Here is a 22,522-nt window from a genome sequence, read left to right on the forward strand (position 1 = left end):
TACTTATACAAATGTAAGCTGCTATCAGTCCCTTGAAGGCATTTCCCAGGCCCGTCCTATCTGGCAGATTTCTGGACTAGAAGGGAGAGAAACAGGAATGAATAGGGGAAGCAATGATGAGGGAGGGTATATTATTTTGAGTGGACAACTGTGAATGAATGAATGATTGAGTGGATGAATGAAGGCTTATTTAATCTAGTTTGTTGGCTAACTCATTAAAATTTTTCAATGTCAACTTTTTGTGTTTTTCTTTTTTAAATTTTGGAATTTTTCAAATTCTGGAACTTATCTAAGCATGTAGCACAGCAAAGCACCATTCTAAGTGTCTTACCGAGGAGGTGGTAAGGGAGTCTGCAAAAGGAAAGAGAATCAGAAGTTAAATTTATTGTATGAGCAGAGCTAATGGTTAAGAATTTTTTGATTTACAAACAGAAATTACAAATCCCAACTATACTTCCAGGATATAGTTTTCAAGTGATATCTCAGCCTTCACAGTGTCCACATTCCTATGCTGCTAAAGTAAGGAGGGGGTAACGCATGCATTTTCATGATTCTTCTTACCTTGTTTCTTGTAGAGGGCTTGTCTCCTAAAACATGAGAGGGAATAGCAATGAGTTTACAGAAAATGTCATCAGGCCATTTTTTTTTAAATGCATATTTAAATGGAAATTATTCCTATTTGAATAACCTTGATATAATGTCAATTAACATTAAAAAAATTAATTCTCACCACAGGATACGTTTATTGAATTTTGAGAGGGAGAGAGAAAGAGAGAGAGAGAGAGAGAGAGAGAGAAACATTGATGTGAGAGAGAAACTTTAATTGGTTGCCCCCTATATCTCCTGTATGTGCCCTGACTGGAAATTGAACCCACAACCTCTCAGTGTATGGACAACACTCCAACCAACTGAGCCACATCAGCCAGGGCAACATTTATTGATACTGAATTAGGTCTCCAGCATCAAGGTAAATACTTTAGTTATGTAATTTCATATAATCCTCTCCTTTGTGCTGGAAATACAGAAACTGAGGCATGGGGAAGTTAAATATTTTTCTTCCAGCCACCCTGAAGTTAGCAAATGCTAGGATAAGATTTCAGGTCCCCTCTTAATCACTAATTCTTGATTAGAATGAACATTCTTTTACATATAGCAATCTCATTAATTCAAGTTCCTTATTTGTGAAACAAGGTTGGACTAAACTGGCAGTCGGACATCCCCCGAGGGGTCCCAGATTGGAGAGGGTGCAGGCTGGGCTGAGCCCCTCCGCCCCCCGTGCACGAATTTCATGCACCAGGCCTCTAGTTGAATAGAATTACCATTCTCCCTATTTTGTTTCTGTTTTGGAAAATACTCTTTAAATAGCTAGGGTAGGCCTCCCGGCATGAGTTCAAGCACTGATGGCAAATGGGAATCGTGGGTGTCATTGGAAAAACACAAAATATGACCCAGGGCGTATTTCACCAGCAGCAGCAATATAGTTCATGTTGTATCTTTGGCTATTGTGATGATATCACCAAAAAGTTTAGACCCCATGTTGCGTTCTTAATGCACAAAATTAGAAAAACAGAAAATGAACCTGCCCTCATTTTATTGAGTATTGGCTTCACCTCCCAAACTCCTCGGGGAGCCAATTGGCTGCTGGTACTGATGACCTTCCCCTCGAAGCTAGATGCTGGCCTTCCTAGCAGTCTTCTTTCATAGCCACCACTCGCCTATGCAGGATCAATTCAATTCATGGGAAACACAATTCAATAAAGTGACTGAGTGTCTGAATTCAATAGGGACATTCCATTTATTGTTCCAGAGATATCTATCTCATCTGCTTCAGTGGCCGGGAGTTCAGGAGAGGATATCCATCTTCCTTTTATTCACTGACATTATTGAGCACATAGCATGGGTCAGGCATGGATTCATTTTCAATATATGTGTTGATGTAGTTGTTGGGGAATGTAATATTGCAAAAACAAACAAACCAAAAAACAAAACCACCAGAACGCTGCTATTCCCACATAACTTACATTTCAGTGGCAGGAGATAGAAAACAAATAAGTCTATGATGACAGGTGATGACAGGTGCCACAAGAAAAATGAAGCAGGGTGAGGGACAGCCAGCATGGAGAGGGAGAGATGGGGGGTGGGGGGTGGGGTAACTGTGTTTTCGGCAGACTCCTGAAGGCCTCCTGAATAAGTGATGAGAACGGAGGCCGAGGAAGGTGAGGGAGCATGGCATGTGAATATTGGGCAGAGGGAACAGCAAGTGCAAAGGCCCTGGGTGAGATGGGGGAGGGTAGATCATGGAAGTGGAGGTGCCCAGGTCATAGGGGTCTCATGGGCTCTGGTAAGAACTCTGCCTCAGCCATGGTGCATCTTTTTGATACACAGCCCAAGGTTCTGTCTTCATTGTAATGTTGGGTTTTCTCTGGCATCACTTAGTAGTCCCCTCACTAGAATAATCTGGGTGTGCTATTACCAGCAGCAATGACAAAAATCCCCAAGGGTTTCACCTACATCAAACATGCCTACTCGTGGTAATTTATGTCATCATGCTTCTCCCATTCATCACTTAGGTCAGTGATTTTCAACCTTTTTCTTTTAAAAAAATATTGAGTTCAGAGAGGAAGGGAGAGGGAGAGAGAGATAGGAACATCTATGATGAGAGAGAATCATTGATCAGCTGCCTCCTGCACACCCCACACTGGGGATCGAGTCCACAACCTGGGCATGTGCCCTGACTGGGAATTGAACCCTGATCTCCTGGTTCATAGGTCGAGGCTCAACCACTGAGCCATGCTGGCAGTGCCAACCTTTTTTTAAAAATTATTATTTTTTTAATTTTAGAGGGAGAGAGGAAGGGAGGGAGAGCGAGTGAAAGAGAGAGAAACATCAATTTGTTGTTCCACCTATCTATGCATTCATTGGTTGATTCTTGTATTTGCCATGACCATGCATTAAACCCAAAACCTTGGTGTATTAGGATGATACACTAACCAACTGAGATACCTGGCTAGGGCTCAACCATTTTTATCTCATGGCACACATAAACTAATTACTATAATTCTGGGGCATACCAAAATATTTATTTTTTGCTGCTCTGTAAAAAACCAAAAAACAAAACTGTAATTCTGATTCATTTACAGTGATTGGCGATTGTTGTGTTGGCCGTTGTCATTTTTAATTTTTTTGGCTTTTGAAATAGTCTTTATTTCTGAACATTCCTTTACAACCATCCTCCCCAGGATTGACTCGCACACATGCAGCTGGAGGCCAAATACCTCTCCCCGTCCCCAAGCAAATCAGATTCATGTTTCTGACTGTAGGACACTTTGCCTTTGAGGTCCCATGAGCTCCCCAACCTTTGCCCCTGCAATCCTGTTCCCGGGCTGGGTCCCCCCCTTGCCCCATTCACACTGAGCATGAACCTGAAAGGTGGGTGCCCCCTGCATAATGTACCCCAGACCGAAGTTTCAGCTTCCAAAGGCCCAGAAAGAAGCCTTTGCTGGGTGCGCCCAGTGAGCAGGGTCACTACAGGGGCACGTCACGGGCTCCATGAAAATGCCACCTTATAAAACTTCCTTCGTCTAAAAGATGCTTGGTGGTAAGATGGATGGTCCTGGGCTGTCCTAACTCCCTCAGTACCCCCATGAGCTCAGCGTGGATCAGGGCAAGTCTCTCTTGGCTGACAGTCCCTTGGGTGTTGTAACACTCCAGGGGGATGGGGTACACCTCGACCTCTAAACTGCGCAGCCCGGCTGTGTGGCGCAGCAGCTTCTTTATGGTGGCCACGGCGAAGTTGTTCATACAGATGGAGAAGAGGCTGAGCTGGTGGCAGCGGCTCAGGGCAGGCAGGATGGCCTCGACTTGGGAGTCCGCCATCCCACAGTTATCCAGACCCAGGGTCTGGAGGGTGGGTGCCACTGCCTCCAGCAGAGCTCGGAGGGGCTCACCGAAATCCACAAGGCTGAGGCCAATAAAATTCAGGACCTTCAGCTGCCTGAGGTTCGGGCACTGGAACAGGTGTGTCAGGTCTGAATGCGTCAGCCGCTGGCAATGTGTTAGGCAGAGTTGCTCCAAGGGAGTCTGCAGGCACCTGAGCATCTGGTCCAGACGGCCTGGGAGGAAGGAGGGAGAACGCATGTAGAGCTCCCGGAGGTGCCCCAGCCTGAGCATCTGAGAGAAGAATTGGGAAAAGGATCGCTGCTCCTCCTGCTCCTGCCTTTCCCCCTCCTGCTCCTCTTCATCCCGCTCCCCTTCCTCCCTTAACTCCTGCTCCTCTTCCTGTTGTTCTTCTTCCTCCCCCTCCTCCTCCCACTCTTCGTCCTCTTCCTCCTCAGCCAACACATCGATGCGGGGGAGATAGAGTGCCTGCAGGTTACTCATCTGACCCTGGTAGAGAGCAAATGTCCCCAGGGTGGGCAGGTCCCAGGTGCAGTTCACGTACACCTCCTGGATGCAGTCCAGCCTCACCCCATCCAGGACCCTCCTGATCCTCTGGAAGGGCACCCCAGAAATCCTCAGTGCCTTGAAGCACAGGTGTAGCAGCCCTTCCCTCTGCTGGGCCCACTGGATCATGTGCATGAAAATCTCATCCTGGTCGCTTTCATCGAAGAAAAGGTCTAGGAACACCTCCAAGGGAGCCAGGGGGTGCTCCATGTTGGGGCTGGAGCTGTGCACAGTCACTGGTCTGGTCGGTGAGCAATTCTCAGGGCTGACTCCAAGCCACATATCCCAGAAGTTGGCACCCGTGTTCCTTAAATCCAGCACCCGCAGTTTGCACCTCCTGGGCCGAACCTTCTGGAGAAGCAGAACGTCAAGCGCTTCAAACACGGCTTTAAAGTCCGAGGCCCTGGTTGGGGCATGATCAGGGGGACCCTGCATCAGGACCCCCAGAGGGAGGACAGTGAAGGGCCAGGCTTGGGCCAATGCCTTCAGTAGCTGGGGGTAGCCTCCACCACGGTAGGCCATGGCGAACAGGTACGGGAAGAGCTTGGCGGGCAGGTACTCCAGAGCTGCAATGGCCGAGGCCTGGTCCCTCAGCAGGCGCTTTGCTGCCAGCTCCAGGAGTGTGGGTGGCGTCCGGATGCTCATCTTCAAGGTACTCAGAAAGGAATCCTGCAGAAACGTCTGCTGTGACCGGGTTGGCTGGGGCTCGGATCTCAGACTTGCTGGAGAACCACTGCACTGACTGCAGAGCTGGAGGACTCTGAATCTCTCCTCTGGTACCTGAGGTTTTTATACACCTTCTCAAATGCTAACATCCAATCAGAACCCCTGGTCTAAACCCCATAATCCTAATGGGATTTATGCGTTTCTCCCTATTAATTGATTGACCCAGACATCCGTTTAGGAAAGAGAAAGTTAGGGAGGGGCAAGGTTGAAGACTGGCTCATTGATGCTTTCTTCTGTCCCTCCCAGGAGGAAAGGGTGGGTCTCCTCTGGGAAGGATGAGATTAGCTCAGCAACTGGGTGGAGAAGATTAAATCTAAGAATGTGATTAGAGGGAAAGAGGCCAGGCCTGGGAGTTAGACATTTTCAAGCCCAAGAGGCACTGAAGGCAGATGCATGGGATCTTGGAGCCTGGGAGAGAAATAAACATGGGCCCATCACACGTAACCCTGTCACATCATGGCAGCTGCCACGAGGTGACGTTAATCTGCGGGTCAGGGTTCTTCCACAGAGAACCCTTCCCAGGTAGCAAGTGCCTTCCCTCACTACATAGTGTCTCCATGGCCCCTTTTCTGCCCTCATGGCACCCCTTCACTTCACCACACCCCCAGTGATCTCCCTTATGATCATCGGCCCTCAGGTCCCCTCTTCAGTAAGCCTGTCCCCCAATACCACTCTGTTCTGTATTTGTCTGACAGCCTGTTGTCTGCTGGACCAGAGGCTCATTGAAGCCAGGGGGCAATCATGGCTCCTTAGATCTCTGCTGTGACCGGGTTGGCTGGGGCTCAGGTCTCAGACCTGGTGGAGAACCACCGCGCTGACTGCACAGCTGGAGGACTCTCCCATTGTCATTTTTTAATTTGACAATCTAAGGGAAAAGAAGTCAGATATTGCATGTTTTAAAAATCTTTGTGGCGCACTGGTTGAAAGTCACTGGCTTAGAGAATTGAAATACAACAAACTAAGGGTTAGAGATGAATATCAGAGAATCCATCAGTAAGAAAACCGGACCACACAGGAAGCAATGTGTCATGTTGTCATATAGCTTTGAAGACAACCTGCCGGAAGCTGGTCCATCCTTGCTGCTTGACACAGTCGCTGCAGGAAAGAAACATCAGCACAGCTTATGTTTCAAGGGACCTGGCGTATATAGCATACTGTTCTTAATATGCTTGCTCCCCTTAGTGCTATGTGTTTTAACCAAGGTCACCTCTTCGAGAAAGGTTGTTTCCCCAGGTAGGGATTTTCCCCTGAAGTTAGGGAGGGGATAAAACCCCTTCACTAAATGCCAGGCGGGTAGTTAATCACTTTAACTAAGAACAATCACCCTTAAGCTACATAATCTTTACTCCCTGGAATGGAGATAAGAAACGCCCTAACCTTTGGAATAGAAATTGTCAGGATTAAAATCAACTGGTATAAATACAGATGTAACAAGACAATAAAAGAGAACCAGAACTTGGCTGGAGATCCTGGCTAGAGATCCTGGCTAGGCTGCTGATCAACTGAACACTGTTTCCGTGTCATTCCTTCATCGCTGACTCTGTCCACACCTTGGGGAACCCCTGGACCTGCTGGGGCTGGACCCCAACAATAACCCAGATAAAATCGAACCAGGCTTTTTTTTTTTTTTTTTGAGGGGGGGGGGGTGCTTGTTTAAGAAAGTGATAATGCCTCAGGTATTTGGGCTAATGGAAGAGGATATGATTGGAGTTGAATTTCTTGAATTTGAATCTTAATTCTGCTACTTACTATGCGCAGAATCATAGCAAGTGGTCAATAAATACTCATGAAGTCAACAAATGGATTGAGGAACGGCTGAGTTTTCACATCGGGAAAAGCGAGGAATGTTACACTTCATGGGAATTCGTGGGGGGAATAAATGATTTAAGAACTTCCAGTCCATGGCTTTTATTGGATACCCACTGTTACTAGGATTATTGTGTAATGGGCAATTATGTGCTTCCCTGTGAAGTACATAAATATTCTCAAACTCTGAAGGTTTTTATGTCTATCACACAGGAAGACCCAAATATTCTTCTAGGTCTTTCCCATCTTGAAATGGAATAAAGCAGGTTCACAGGAACGCGGCTGGCACGATCGCCATCTGGCGGCCACAAGTGGAACTAGCACCCTCTGACCTGGGTCATCAGGGGCTCTCCAGTCTGAGACAAGGCAGATCTCCTTTTAGCTGCAAAGTTGACAACTTCTTGGAGGTAATGTAGTGAGGTGAGCACCGCATGGCTGTGCAATCCGTTGGTCCCAGTCTGACCTCTATCACTTATTGGGTTGAAACCATGAAGAATTGCCGGAAGCCAGTCCATCCTTGCTGCTTGACACAGTCGCTGCAGGGAAGAAACATCTGCACAGCATATGTTTCAAGGGACCTGGTGTATATGGCATACTGTTCTTGATATGTTTGCTCCCCTTCTTGGCACTATGTGTTTTAACCAAGGTCACCTCTTCGAGAAAGGTTGTTTCCCCAGGTAGGGATTTTCCCCTGAAGTTAGGGAGGGAATAAAACCGCTTAACTAAGTGCCAGGCGGGTAATTAATCACTTTAACTACAAACAATCACGCTTAAGCTACATAATCTTTACTCCCTGGAATGGAGATAAGAAACGCCCTAACCTTTGGAATAGAAATTGAAAGGATTAAAATCAACTGGTATAAATACAGATGTAACAAGACAATAAAACACAGAACCTGGCTGGAGAACTAGACAGAACTTGGCTGGAGATCCTGGCTAGAGATCCTGGCTAGGCTGCTGATCAACTGAACGCTGTCTCTGTGTCATTCCTTCTTCGCCGACTCTGTCTACACCTTTGGGGGCCCCTGGACCTGCTGGGGTTGGACCCCAACATCTCAATATTAAGAATGTTTCAGCCTCACAGGGGTCTGTGAAGTTAAAGCAAAACCTCCCGGAGAAGAAGATTGTCTCGCCAGAAGTTTTTGTGGCGTGTCCTGAGCAGCTTGTAACAATTTATAAGGCTGGTTGTTTCATTTTCAGGGGTTTTGCAACACAGTCATTAAACACAGCCATTATTAAAAAAATCTTATATAATAAAGCCTAATATGCTAAGTGTCTGGTCTTCCGGTGACCGGTTGACTGTTCAACCAATCAAAGCATAATATGCTAATGATATGCTAAGGTCACTCAACTGCTCACTATGATGTGCACTGACAACCAGGGGGCAGACAGTCAACTGGTCCATTAGTTGCTATGATGTGCACTGACCACCAGGGGGCAGATGCTCCGACCAGTAGGTTAGCTTGCTACTGGGATCAGGACCATGGGGACTGAGTGAGATGGGCCAGACACGCCCTGGAGCCCTCCTGTGGTCCCTCCATAGGCCTGATAGTGCACTGATGGAGTCCCTCCGCCTGGCCTGAGCCCTCTCACAATCCGGGACCCCTTGGGGGATCTTGGAGAGCCGGTTTCGCCGGATCCCGCAGGCCACTCCCCTCCGGACAGGCGCCAGTCAGGACAGGCGCCAGTCGCAGGACTCACAGCTGGTTGGGCGGGAGCTGGCAGCAGGTGCAGTGGGGCCTGGATGAGTGGGAGCGGCAGGTAGGAGCTGCAGATGGCATTGGACTGCGGGTTTTAGCCCAATCCCCGCAGGCCACCCCGAGGGACCCCACCAGTGCATGAATTTGTGCACCAAGGCCTCTAGTAAATTATATAAATGTGCACTGGAGTTACATTCAAGACAAAGGTAACACAAGGTCAAAACTCACGACTTCCTCATTCTCCCACGATATTTTATTAGCATTTTTGCTGTTGAAGTTATGTCTCTTTATTGTGTCTATGTTGGAAATACCATGAAATGGCATCTCTTCCCCCAGCGCCAGAATGAAGATCCAACTATTTCATGTTGGTAGCTGCAAGTTTGCCATAGTGGGAGTAGGGAGTATTTATTTACACCATGAACACCGGCCAATGATATAAATCAGGGTTTGATTTCCTCTTTTGCTGCTTGTCTGGGCTTAAGAAAGTGATGGAGAAAATGCTAATAAAGCAAATTAAATTTAAAATTGTGTTGCATCTATATCCATTGTGAAAAGAGGAAAATCGGGCAACTGAGAGTTCCTGTGGCTTCACATACTGTCAGCACTTAGTGTTGTCAGCATCTGGATGTAGGCCATTGGAATAGGTGTCGAGTGGTATCTCGTTGTTTTAATTTGCATTTCCCTGATGACACAATGTGGGGCCTCTTTTCATACGCTATTTGCCATCTGCACACCTTCTTTGCTAAGGTGTCTGTGAAGATCTTGGACTCATTTTTTAACAGGATGCATGTTTTTCTTACTGTTAAGTTTTACGAGTCCTTTGTATATTTTGGATAGCAGTCCTTTATCAGATGTGTCCTTTCAAACTATTTTCTCCCAGTCTGAGGTTTGTCTACTAGTTCTCTTGAAATTGCCTTTCACAGACAGTTTTTATTTTAATGAAGTCCAGCTTATCAATCATTTCTTTCATGGATCGTGTCTTTGGGGTTGTATCTAAGAAGTCATCACCATACCCAAAGTCACCTAGGATTCCTCCTATGTTATCTTCCAGGAGTTTTATTGTTTTGATTTTTCATTTAAGGCTATTTCCCATTTGAGTTAATTTCTATAAAGGGTATAAGGTCTGTGTCTACAATTTTTTTTTCCATGTGATTACCCAGTTGTTCCAAGCACTATTTGTTGAAAAAATGTCTTTGATGCATTGCATTGTCTTTGCTTCTTGGTCAAAGATGAGCTCACTATACTTATGTGGGTCTATTTCTGGTCTCTATTCTGTTTCATTGATCTATTTGTTCTTTCACTGTCTTAATTACTACAACTTTACAGTAAGGCTTGAAGTTGAATAGTGTCAATTTTCCAACTTTGCCCTTACACATTACTAGTATTTTCAGAGATCCAGTCTCTAAGCATTTTCCACTGCTTGTGACCTGGTTTTGGTGCTGCAACTAATGAGCTGTGTGACTCAATACAAATTGCTTGGCCTCTCTGAGCTTTGGCACCCTTCTCTGTGATTTAAACAGTTGGAAAAGAAGACATATAAGACCCAAGAATTTGTTTCTGGATAGAAGGGACAATGGCACAATAGAATGGTCACAAATAGGGTCTTTGAAGTCACGCAGGTGGGTTCTGATCTCACTTCTATCACTTAACTGAGTAACTTTGGGCAAGTTATTTAAAGGCTCTGGATTTCTGTTCCTTGGATGGTTAGGATTAAATAAAATAAGACTTTTTTTTCACTTAGTTACCATTCAATTTGTGTTAAACATATGTAATACCCTTTATCTACGAAATATGATCATGAAAACCAACACCTTTAGAAACAGACCATCAGTATAAGTGGAGAAATAGACTCAGGACAAAATACTGGCCTCAGTCACAGGACTGCCATGACTAAGAGTTTCATGATGTATGAAAGGGAACCATGAGGCTTTGGAGTCCCGATGACTATGGGAGAGTGATACGAAGCAACTTATGATCCAAGTAGTTCAGGTATATTTGACAAGGCCCGTTTGAGAAACCTCTCCACGTGTTGACTTTCAGAAGTGTATTCCAGCAATAAATTGCTGAAACCAGTCTTAGGGTTGAGGGGGGAGGAATTAAGGCAAAGTCAAGGATGTGGGAAGGACCTACTTGCTTTGACAATGCCTCAAATAATTCATAAAGTACAATGTTTTAGGATCATGTATTTGAACAGCTTTATGCTGGGGTTAGAGAGGAATGTGGGATAAAAACGTCTCCCCAAAACGAGCCAGGGCAGCCGTCTCTCCTGCTGACGTGGTGTCCTGGGAAACGGAGGAAGGCTGGGAAGTCAGGGTGAGGCGAGGGGCTAGGACTGAAGGGGGTGGGCCTGGGCTGCGGGATGGGTGGCTTTGTGTGCATGAACCACAGCCATGGATTCACACAACCCTAGAGACCCTTGAGCCCACTATATTTCTATGAGGGCTATTAGGGCCCAGTGAGGGAATATGATTTGCCTATGTTTAAAATTGGAGCTGAGCCCTAGCTGGTTTGGCACAGTGGATACAGCGTAGGCCCGCAGACTGAAGGGTCCCGGGTTCGATTCCAGTCAAGGGCATATGCCCGGCTTGTGGGCTCTATCCCCATTGTGGGGTGTACAGGAGGCAGCCTATCAATGATTCCCTATCATCATTGATGTTTCTAGCTTTCTCTCCCTCTCCCTTCCTCTCTGAAAGAAAACAAAAAATTAGAGCCCAGATGGGGCCAGAAGTAACCCAGGCTACTTGCCTTGCCTTCCGGAGGCACCCACCTCATGGGACTGTGTGATGGAGGACCCTGGGCTTGTCTCTCAGTGGCCCTAAGACACCGACAATGCTTATCTAATACCTGATCAAAATGGGCTCAATTTTAGAGTTGATTTAATAAATATTTACTGTGCATCCACTATGTGCCTGACGTGGTGCTGTGCATGACTGTAGGGACAATAATGTCAATGGCGGTGGTCTCTGCGATCGAGGAGTCTAGCTTATTCCAACATTTACCTAGATCAGATTTATTCTGTATGCTGAGCACCAGCTAGAACGTTGTGGGTCGCGAACAATGAAAATACACCCTGCATATCAGATATTTACATTACGATTCATAACAGTAGCAAAATTACAGTTATGAAGTAGCAACGAAAATAATTTTATGGTTGGGGGTCACCACAACATGAGGAACTGTATTAAAGGGGTGCGGCATTAGGAAGGTTGAGAACCACTGAGATAGATAGATGCTCAGCCTACAGAGAGAGACAGGCAGACACCCAAGTGCTGGGTGAACGGCAGAGGTAAAGGAGGCGGAAAGAACTCTGGGGATCACTAGCTCAGTGTGGGGGTCCACCATGTCCCAGCGACTGTGCTGTGGATTCTGCACCTTTAACACACACAAGTGCCTTATGATGTAGTACAGTTTTCTCCATTTTATAGAAGCCTAACCTTGGAGAGGGAAGATACTTGTAGATTCCATGTTTGGAAAGCATTACAGCAAGGGTCTGAACCCAAGGCGCCTTGTCCCCAAGTCCAACATCCACACAACCACGTCTGAGCTGCTCCAGGCACCAGAAATAACACTCGACGCCTCCTGAGGTGACCGTCTCACACCTCATCCCAATGTCCCTTGTTCTGCAAAGCCCTTCCTTAGTTCCCACAACACGTAACAGAGAACTGGCCAGCCTTGGGACAACAAGGGCCAGCCCTGGCACGAAGCAATTTTATACCAAGTGACCTTCTCCCCTGGCCATTATCACAGAGGCCTGCATCTGCCTGTTTTTTAAAGTCTCCTACTTGTGGCTACTTTGTATGTCTCTATCGGAAAACACATGTGCTACGCCAAGCAGTTGTCGGGCGCCTTTCCTTTTCTCTGAGCCGCACTGTCTGTGGTGGTGAGTCAGAATACTGCCCCGTCGTCTCAATGATTGGTTTTTAGGGGTTTGTAACGTTCACTTTGAATTGAATATTGTATTAATGCCTCTGTTGCTTTTGAGCCGGGGGTTGTGTCTGAAATAAATTTAAATCTGTTAAGGATATAATATATAGGACGCTAACTTCCATCCTTTTTGTGATATTTTGTGTTGCTGTGTTCCGCCACTAGACGGCAGCACCCTCTATCAATTCTCGTCTTTCTCCACAAGGTGGATGAGTAGGCTATAGGTTAGGGAACAGGAGGAGGACTTTGCAGAGTAAATTTTAGATACTAGCACAAACAGGGGAACTCTGGGGCCATTGCCATAGTCGACAAAACCCTGGGTTCTGGTCTGGGCCGTGACTACTTGCTTGGTGACCTTGAGCAAGCCACTTCTCCTGCTACACCCCCTTGTATAACGTGAGGGAGTTGAACCAGACTAAAGTCAACGTCATCTCTGCTTCTGATTCCTTTGGCATCTCAATCCGTTTGAAAGCCAACCAGTAGAAAGGTCTTTCGATGGCATCATGTGGAGTTCTATTTTGCTTCTTTTCAACCGAGCTCATGTTTCTGGATTTGCATGTTCAGTCACCTCTGTGTAATTCTCTCTTTCTTTTCTTGGGTAGCTTATTGTATTTTGTTATAAATTCTTTCCTGTGTAGGGTATGCTTGTCACTTCAAAGGAAATTGGTTTAGAGTTTGTGTCTGGTTTACTAGCACACCCAAGGCAAAGAGAAATTCATGTTAGCCTCCTTCACTCTCAGCGTTAGGAAGCTAAGCCGCACCACGTTTGAATATGACAGCCATCCCCATTTGAAAAGGTGATTTCTTCTGAATCTGTGGTTAATGCTAATGGTTCATCACAGACGACTTATGCTATATATATGTACTTTGCCTTCAAGTAAAACTTTTATCCATTTTCAGGAATGAAAATAAAGTCAAGCTTCAGGGAAGATAAGTTCTTAAAATCTGACGGTTTCCAGGTAATGTCAGAAGATGATTGTAAGAAAAATGACATGAAATGTACATTAACATAAATCTATAACTGCTCAAAAATATCACCATAAAATCCTGCCATTACTGAACCACCCGGTATGTTTTTTTGTGAGAATGAATAAATTATCTGAGAATGTGTTTGCATCAAAAACACAGAAGTTTGTAATAAACACATAAATCATCAAAGCATTTTCTAGCAAGAGGCCTGATCTTAAAAACGGGGCATTCATATCAATTCTGCCCCTTCCAGCTTCCTCCTCTGTGTAGTACCTTCGAGCTCTGGGTGGTAATGGAGAACCATCAATTATGGATGTGTGGGAGGATGTAAAGAAAATAATTCCTCCTGAAGTTTTCCACACCCCCTCCCCCACTCCCCATAAGCCTCATCTTCTGTACTCCTGGCTTTCACTGAGGTACTCTCTGTAGTTTTGGCCTCCGTTTAGACTGGGGTCTATTTTTAAAAAAACAGTCCTATTTTTGAAGCCATGGTACCCACATTCCAGCCAACATCCCCTGTAAAATTAACAGCACTAACTTATCTCTGAAAGGTATGTCCTTGTTGCTCTCCCTGAAGACTTGGTTTGCTTTCTGTGTTATGAGCAATTCATATCCATACAGCAACATGATCCCCTTTTTGCTTAGGCTACCGGGAAGCTCAGAGGCCAATTAATATCTCAATCTTAATAGAATGTAGTGATGTGTGCCTGAGGATCCCGAATTTTATCTTTGTCATATGGGCTACCTAGATTTTTCTACGATTTTTATTTTCATTTTCTTCTATTTTATTAAGCAAATTTTTGTTAATGACTCCAATCTCTTTATGAGAAGAGGCAAAGTGTAGATAAAGAAATGAAAGGATAATTGTGATATTGTGATTTATAACAAGAAATATATATTTGGTCTTCGTCCCTGTGTCTGGCCCAGAGCTCCCAAATCCCTTGGAATTTCCTAAATGGTGAGAACTATAAAGACGTCTTTTGTTATGTTAATGAGGCAAGTTTTAGGCCACACCTAAGGGTGCGGGTGGGAGCTGTTGCCTGTGGAGCCATTCATGGACTCAATGGGCTGGAACTTTCAGTCTAACTGGAAGTTGGGAAGGGGAGGAGGCTGGAGATGGGGTACAGTCACCAATGGCCACTAAGGTAATTACTCTTATGCATGTAATGAAGCTTCTGGTTGGTGAACACCTGGAGATTCAGGGAGCATGGAATCTCCTCACCCGCCCCTCATGCCTTGCCCTGGGCATCTTTTCCATCTGGCTGTTCCTGAGTTATAACCTTTCATACTGAACCAATAATCTAGTGCGTAAAATATTTCTTTGGGTTCTGTGAGGCACTCTAGTCAATTATCAAACCCCAGGAGGGGGTAGTGGGAATCTCCAATCTATGGGCAGTCTGTCGGTCAGAAGCAGGTGACAATTGGGACTAAGACTGGCGTCTGCAGTGGAGGGGGGAGGTGGTCTTGTGGGACTGAGCCCTCCACCTGTGGAATCTCAGGTTATGTACCTGGGGGAAGATAGAGACAGAATTGAATTGACAATTCTGGTGTCTGAGAGTAGTTCAGTGGTGTGGGGTAAAAAAGCCCCCAACCACACATTGAAGTTGGGATCAGAACTATTTTAATAGTTAAACATAGATATTGACAGGTAAAATAATGCCCAAAGAAGCTTCTGTAATTAAAGGAGTAAAGGTGGATATCTATAGCAAACTGTAAAAAAGAAAAAGAAAAAAGAAAGAGAGAGAGAGGCATTGAGAAGTCCTGCTCTTGTCTGGTTTCTCCCCAGGACTCATTTCTCAATGAGCATCTACGAAGGTCCAATTGTGAGCTGGAACGTTTGTATATCAAATGCTCATGGCCTGTTCTGGGATCTCTGCATCTGGTCTTCCTCTGTGTCAAGAAGCATGACAATACTGCCGGCTGGCATGGCTCAGTGGTTGAGCGTCAACCTATGAACCAGGAGGTCACGGTTCGATTCCCGGTCAGGGCACATGCCTGGGTTGTGGGCTCGATCCTCAGTGTGGGGTGTGCAGGAGGCAGCCAATCAATGATGTTCTCTTCATTGATGTTTCTCTCTCTCTCTCCCTCTCCCTTCCTCTCTGAGATCAATACAAATATATATTAAAAAAGAAGCATGGCAATACTTTTTATACTGATGCACCTGGTGTTTCTAAGGAGCAAAATGCATCAGTTAACAGAGAAGAGCCGTCACGAGTGCTGAGTACATTGAAGCTGTTGGCACTTTTAAGGACTGAAGAGGACTGATATGAAAGCCCCCACTTTCGGGGGATTAGGAATGGGGTAGGAGGAAGAAGGGGATCTGGGAGGCTATGCAGGATGGAGACAGAGATGTACCAGGAGTAACTATTGTTTCCACCATTGCAGCATTCTTCTTGTCTCCACTAATGCGACAGAATTAAATAGTCATACAAGCCCTGTTCCCTCTACGTTTTAATGACTCAGCTGGGTTAGGTGACTCACTTAAGGACACACCGCCAGGGAGTGGCAGCGCTTGGGTTTTGGCTACTCTCATTGTTCCTTCCACCATGTTTCCTGGTGCTGAGGTCATCTCTTTGCTCTTCCAGGTCCACCCTCCACCTTCTCTGCCGGGAGCCGGTCCATGCTTGCTGTTTCAAGGGACCTGGCATATATGGCATACTGTTCTTAATATGTTTGCTCACCTTCTTGGCACTATGTGTTTTAACCAAGGTCTCTGAGAAAGGTTGTTTCCCCAGGTAGGGATTTTCCCCTGAAGTTAGGGAGGGAATAAAACCTCTTAACTAAGTGCCAGGCGGGTAATTAATCACTTTAACTATGAACAATCATGCTTAAGCTACATAATCTTTACTCCCTGGAATGGAGATAAGAAACGCCCTAACCTTTGTAATAGAGATTAATAGGATTGAATCAACTGGTATAAATACAGATGTAATAAGACAGCAAGAGTCAGAACTTAGAATACAGAGCTTAGAACACAGAACTAAGAAGACAGAACCTACACAGAACCTACAGACAGAAGAACTTCGCTGGAGAGAACATGGCAAAAGATCCTGGACTGAACCTGACTACAGAAATTGGCAAGAGAACCTGACTAGAACCTGGTGACTGAACCTGGCTGGAGAACCTGGACAGAACCTGGCTGGAGAACCTAGCGAGGGAACATGGCTACAGAACCTGGCTGGAGAACCTAGCAAGAGAACATGGACACAGAACCTGGCTGGAGATCTGAAGCAGAACCTCTCTGGAGATCCAGACCAGAACTTGGCTGGAGATCCTGGCTGGAGATCCTGGCTAGGCTGCTGATCAACTGAACACTGTCTCCGTGTCCTTCCTTCTTCGCCGACTCCGTCTACGCCTTTGGGAACCCCTGGACCTGCTGGGGTTGGACCCCGGCACTTCTCCACCCCACTCTCTGGCCTGGGACCAACTAGAATGGGCCACTTATGGGCTGTCCTGTGCTCTGCTTTTTGGTGGGATCAGCCTTGGGGAAGCCCCAGGAGACAAGAGGGAGGCCAGGCATGTGTTTCCTTTGCTTCCACCTTGTGCGGTCCACTGGGCTGGTGGTGTCCCTCAACCAGTGGTCATTGTTCCTCTGAAGGCCACTGTCCCCTCATTGCTCTGGGCCCAGGGGGTGGTGACAGTGGCCACTGCTTTAGCCCCAGTTCCGGCACCATCCCTCGTTCTTCCCCTATACCCACACCCCTCAGCAAACTGCTCCTTAGTAAATAAACTACCTTAAATTACCCTAATTTGGGTGTGCTGTTTCCTGTTAGGACCCTAACTTTCTCATTAAAGAAAGTGTGGGATTAGTAATATGTTGTAGAACATAGCAGTAGACACATAAAAGGTGAATTTGATATGTTTCAGTTATTGGGAAATATAAATCATGGGATTGTCATCTTTTCCAATTGGGCATTGTGAGAGAGGATGGAGACACAGGGGAAAATAATGAGAAATTATGGTGGATACGATCCTATTACATTTCTTTGTCCTCTATTTGTGCTTTGAGCACCACTGACATTGATTAGTTCCCTTCTGCCTCTTACTTGTATCTTCATCTCCAAATTGAGCTGCTTTGCTTAAAGCTTTAATATCTGTTTTCATATTAATTAATCAAGATTTTAAAATTCTATTTCTAGCTTGTGATTTTATTGGGGGTATGCTTAGAAAAACAACTTAGAGGTTAAATGCAATCCATAAGTTTTAAAACAATTTCTTTCTGAAATTGCACAACACAGAATATGAGTTTTCACAATCGATTACTTCATCAATAAAATAAGGTGATAAAAAGGCATAAGATGTATGAGAATCTTTGAAAAATTAGATATTTCATGAAGAATGAAAGTTCAATAGATCTCCCTGATTTAAGAAAACCCGTGACCACAGACAAAAATGCAAGAAGATTTTGGAAGCAAAGAACTATACTTCTCTGTCAAACGTTGTGACTTGACTTTACCTTTAGCATGTTGGCTTCTGATGTCCTTGGCAGTGGGTTTGTCCACCTGTAGAAGACAATGGGGCACCATTAACTCTTACATCGTGACTGTGATACCATATAATGTCCTACTAATCATGAATATGATAACATATAATGTCCTACTACTCTGTCTGGTTAGAGTCCAATGGATAAAGGCATAGGTCTCTGGACTCATTGTTCTTAGCGATCACCACGTGTGTACGATTGGCAGGCAGTCAATACATGTCAGTATTTGTCCCCCGTGCCAGTGAAGAGTGTAGTGGCCTTGGGTGGTATTTGTCCTAAAAATACTTGGGTTTGAGATCCAAGCCTGTCTCTGATTGCTGTGAACCTTTGGAAAGGCATTCAGCATGTTATGAGCCTTAGATTTTTCATTTTTATAATAGGGATAATACTTAGTCAATTCACGTCATTGAGCTGTTATGAAGACCAACATGCAGGACCAAGGACACTGGAAGCAATTGAGCAGGCAGATCACGTGTGGCCTCTCTTGGCTGCCTGGGTTGGGCTTTCACCTCCATCATGTGCTAGCTATGAGACATGGCAAGTCACTGAACCTTCTGCGCCTCAGTTTCCTCATCTGTGAAATGGAGGCAACGAAAGTACTGATACCTCCGGAGAGAGGGAGGATTACATGTGACACATCACGCAAAGTGCCTAGAGAAGGGAGTGGGTTGGCACCATGAAAGCGTAATAATTGTTAGTTGTCATTATTAATATTATGAAAGACATTAATGAACTACTAAGGGCTGTACAATTGCTAGACCTGAGAGTGAAGAAGATGACGAATGTTTCATAATAATGCCCAGTGCCTTTGAAAGCCTTTAAGTCTGGTCAATATTGGGGTCTATGATGGTTAGTTTTATGTTGACTTGCAGGGTCCCAGATATTTGATTAGCTATTACTTCTGGGTGTGTCTGTGAGGCTGTTGGCAGAGGAGATGAGCTTTTGAATAAAATCAGTAGGCTGAATAAGGCAGAAGGCCCTTCCCAGTGCAGGTGGGCCTTAGCCAGTCTAGGGGCTGCATAGAATTAATAGGCAGAGGAAAGGATAATTTGATCTCTGCCTGACTGTTTGAGCTGGGACACTGGTTTCTTCCTGCCCTCAGCTGGGATTGACACCATGGACTCTCTCGGTTCTCAGACCTTTGGACTCAGATGGCACCTTCCACCACTGGCTGTCCTGGGTCTCTAGCTTGCAGATGGCAGAGCTTGGGGCTAGCCTCCATGGCCGCTATTTTATTTAGATGTATATGTGTATACGTCTCTCTCTTTCTCTCTCCTGTTTCTAGACAACTCTGACTAACACAGGGTCTCAGTGTTCCTCTTTATTGGCATCCAGTTGGGGTGGCCAAGGTGGATGGGTAGGAGGGGTCATTGGTCCCCTGTTACCTCTTATCTTGGATGTTCAGTGTCCACCTCTGCCCTCTGTGGAATATTAAATTGCTTTATTTATGCTTGAAAGGGGCGTGGCTCTTCAGCTGGTCTGCCTAGTGGGGAGTTGAGCGTGGTTTGGGTTTTGTTGTTGCTATGGCTTCTTTCATTGTACCATCAGCTTCCAATTCCTCCAAGCTTACCCTGTGGAGCCTGGGGTGCTGGAGGCTTATTTCAATGTTCTCCTTGCACTCTTAGCTTGCAGCCTTCCCTGTGTTCTGTATGTATTAGCCTAACAGTCATGCGATCTTGAACTGAGCTATAAAGCTTCAGAGAGGGTAACTGGCCCAAACTGACAGAGCTCATAAAAGTCGGAGCTGTTAACATAGGGATTATAATGCTCATCTTGAAAAGTTATTTTGAGGATTAAATGTCATTATTCATTTCAACCTCTACTCAGAAAGACCTTCCATAACTCTCCATACTTATCTTTAATTATTTTTAGTTTTTTAAAAATATTTTTATTGCTTTCAGAGAGGAATGGAGAGGGAGAGAAAGATAGAAACATTAATGATGAGAGAGTCATTGATCAGCTGCCTCCTACACACCCCACACTGGGGACTAAGCCTGCAACTTGGGCATGTGTCCTGACAGGAAATCAAATACTGACCTCCTGGTTCATAGGTTGATGCTCAACCACTGAGCCACACTGACTGGGCTTTAGTTATTTTTTTTAAAGCGCTTATGGCTTGCCATATTGTTTGATGGCTTAATGCTTATTCATTTATGAATGGTCCCCTCCACTAGCATGTAAGTTTTGAGCACAGGTACTCGCATACCAGAGCCTATAATTGTGTCTGGTACGTGGCAGGCACTCAGCACCTATTTCTTGAGTGAATTTGTTGAGTGAATGATTAAAGTGTTGAGCATGGTGCCTGTGTGAAGAGGAAGTGTTCAGTATTTCACCCCTCATCTTGCTCTCCCAGTCTGCCCTGGGTGTGTTCTATGTAAATGACGTTGGTAAAATTTGTGATTTCCTTTTCTTTTCTTTTTTTTTTTTTTAAATATATTTTATTGATTTTTTACAGAGAGGAAGGGAGAGGGATAGAGAGTTAGAAACATCGATGAGAGAGAAACATCGATCAGCTGCCTCCTGCACATCTCCTACTGGGGATGTGCCCGCAACCCAGGTACATGCCCTTGACCGGAATCGAACCTGGGACCTTTCAGTCTGCAGGCCGACACTCTATCCACTGAGCCAAACCGGTTTCGGCGATTTCCTTTTCTTGACAATATTAACAGAAGCCCTCAAATGAAATAGATGAACAATGTGAAAAAAATAATGTGCAAGGAAGAATGTGCTATATTCAAAAGCATGTTCACATTCATCAATAAATGTGACACAATTAAAAATAAAAAGAACAGTGAAATTACTTAAAGAAAATTTAAAAAGTAATAGCTGGTCTTGGTTCTATGAGGTGGCTATTCCCATATAGAGCTGCTGGGTGGATAAATTAAATACGTTTTGAGATAGGAAATTTCACAATAGGTACCAAAAGCTTTTAAAATGTTTTCCCTCCATGGTTAAGGAAAATAATTAAAAATTCCATAATGGGGTATATCTATAAAGATTATGCTTATTAATGTTCATCACATGGGAAAAACCTATATAATAAAAGCCTAATATGCTAAGTGTCCAACTGACTGTTCTACTGTTCTACCAGTCGCTATGACATGCACTGACCACCAGGGGGCAGACGCTCTGACTGGTAGGTTAGCTTGCTTCTGGGGTCTGGCTGATTGGGACTGGGCTAGATGGGTCGGACACACCCTGGAGCCCTCCCACGGCCCCTCCCTGGCCCTGATCGAGACTGGCTAAGACAAAATGGGCCAGACATGCCCTGGAGCCCTCCCGAGGTCCTTCGCCAGGCCCGATCATGCACCAGTGGGGTCCCTTGGCCTGGTCTGTGCCCCCCCCCCGGGGGAATGTCGGAGAGCCGGTTTCGGCTCGATCCCCGCAGGCCAGAATACAAGGTGAAAAGAAGGAAATCAGGTGTATACTATACAACAAGAATTCCCTTGCATAAAATGTCTGCATAGAAAATATTGATAGGAAATACACCCATACATTAGGACTGAGAGCCCTGCAGCCCCAGGGGTGATTAATTTGTATTTTATGATTTAAGAAAATGAAACATTAGCAAAAGTGTTATTAAAAATAATGTTCTAAATATGTGTTTAGAGCATTTGCATTTACAAAATATTTTCATAAGATTAACTTTATAGTTTCTAAACAGCCTTTGAAGTAAGCATGGCAGGGATTTTTATTTCTGTTTTGGGCCAAGAATCTGGGCCAAATGGTATGTTATTACCCAAATGATCCTAGTTCAAATTCTGCTTCTGGAGAATGGGGTGAACTTTGGAGAATGCATGTGGAAGCCTGATGCCTGGCTCACAGAATGTCCTCAGCAAATGTCGTCTCTCCTCCCTCCCACGGGACCACAGTCCCACCAGTCATAGGAGCCTGACTGGCTTATTCCTCACAAGATGCCTTGGGAATGAGGGATGAGCTCCTGGCTGCTAGGAAGTGCCCTACACGGGTTTGGTTCACGTGGTCACACAGTTGACCTTTACTCACTTCTTCCAGCCTCATCTGTGTGGTCCAAGCCTGCCTCTCGGCAGGGATAGGAATCTTGGCACCTAAGGAAAGGGGAGTGTCCATCATCCCTTTGAAATAGCGTGTATCTGTGAAAAGAGTAAAAATTACTCATCCGTGCCATGCACTCGGCACAATTTATAAAACTTTTGCACATCTGCAAACTCATGGAGTCACCAGAACAAAAGTGTGAGGCCAGCAATTGCACTCCCACTTCACAGACGAAGCAGATGGAGGCAGGAAGAGGAGAGATTCCTCTGCTTGGTCCATACACATAAACGCCGAAGTCTGGGCTAGAACACCCTCATTCTCACCCCCCGGGGATTCTCATCCTTTCAGGCCTGGGCTGTGTCACACCCTTTGAAGATCTTGCTAGATCCCACCCTCTCCTTCTATTTTATACACTTAACATATTCTATCAGGTTTATCTGTTGATCTTTCTGTTTCT

General features: G+C 45.2%; 1 protein-coding gene across 1 annotated transcript in view; it reads right to left on the bottom strand.

The window, feature by feature from the left end:
- Nucleotides 1-22,522, bottom strand: part of CLNK (cytokine dependent hematopoietic cell linker) — a 134,800-nt gene that overhangs the window by 42,722 nt on the left and 69,556 nt on the right. Inside the window, exons 7-10 of the mRNA XM_036328968.1 lie at nt 22,057-22,163; nt 18,025-18,070; nt 562-587; nt 332-351 (exon numbers count right to left, since the gene is read on the bottom strand). Of these exons, the coding sequence (XP_036184861.1) occupies nt 332-351; nt 562-587; nt 18,025-18,070; nt 22,057-22,163 (199 nt within the window). The remainder of the gene's footprint in view (nt 1-331; nt 352-561; nt 588-18,024; nt 18,071-22,056; nt 22,164-22,522) is intronic.

The sequence above is a fragment of the Myotis myotis genome, unplaced genomic scaffold, assembly GCF_014108235.1.
Source record: "Myotis myotis isolate mMyoMyo1 unplaced genomic scaffold, mMyoMyo1.p scaffold_m19_p_1, whole genome shotgun sequence".
Lineage (NCBI taxonomy): Eukaryota > Metazoa > Chordata > Mammalia > Chiroptera > Vespertilionidae > Myotis > Myotis myotis.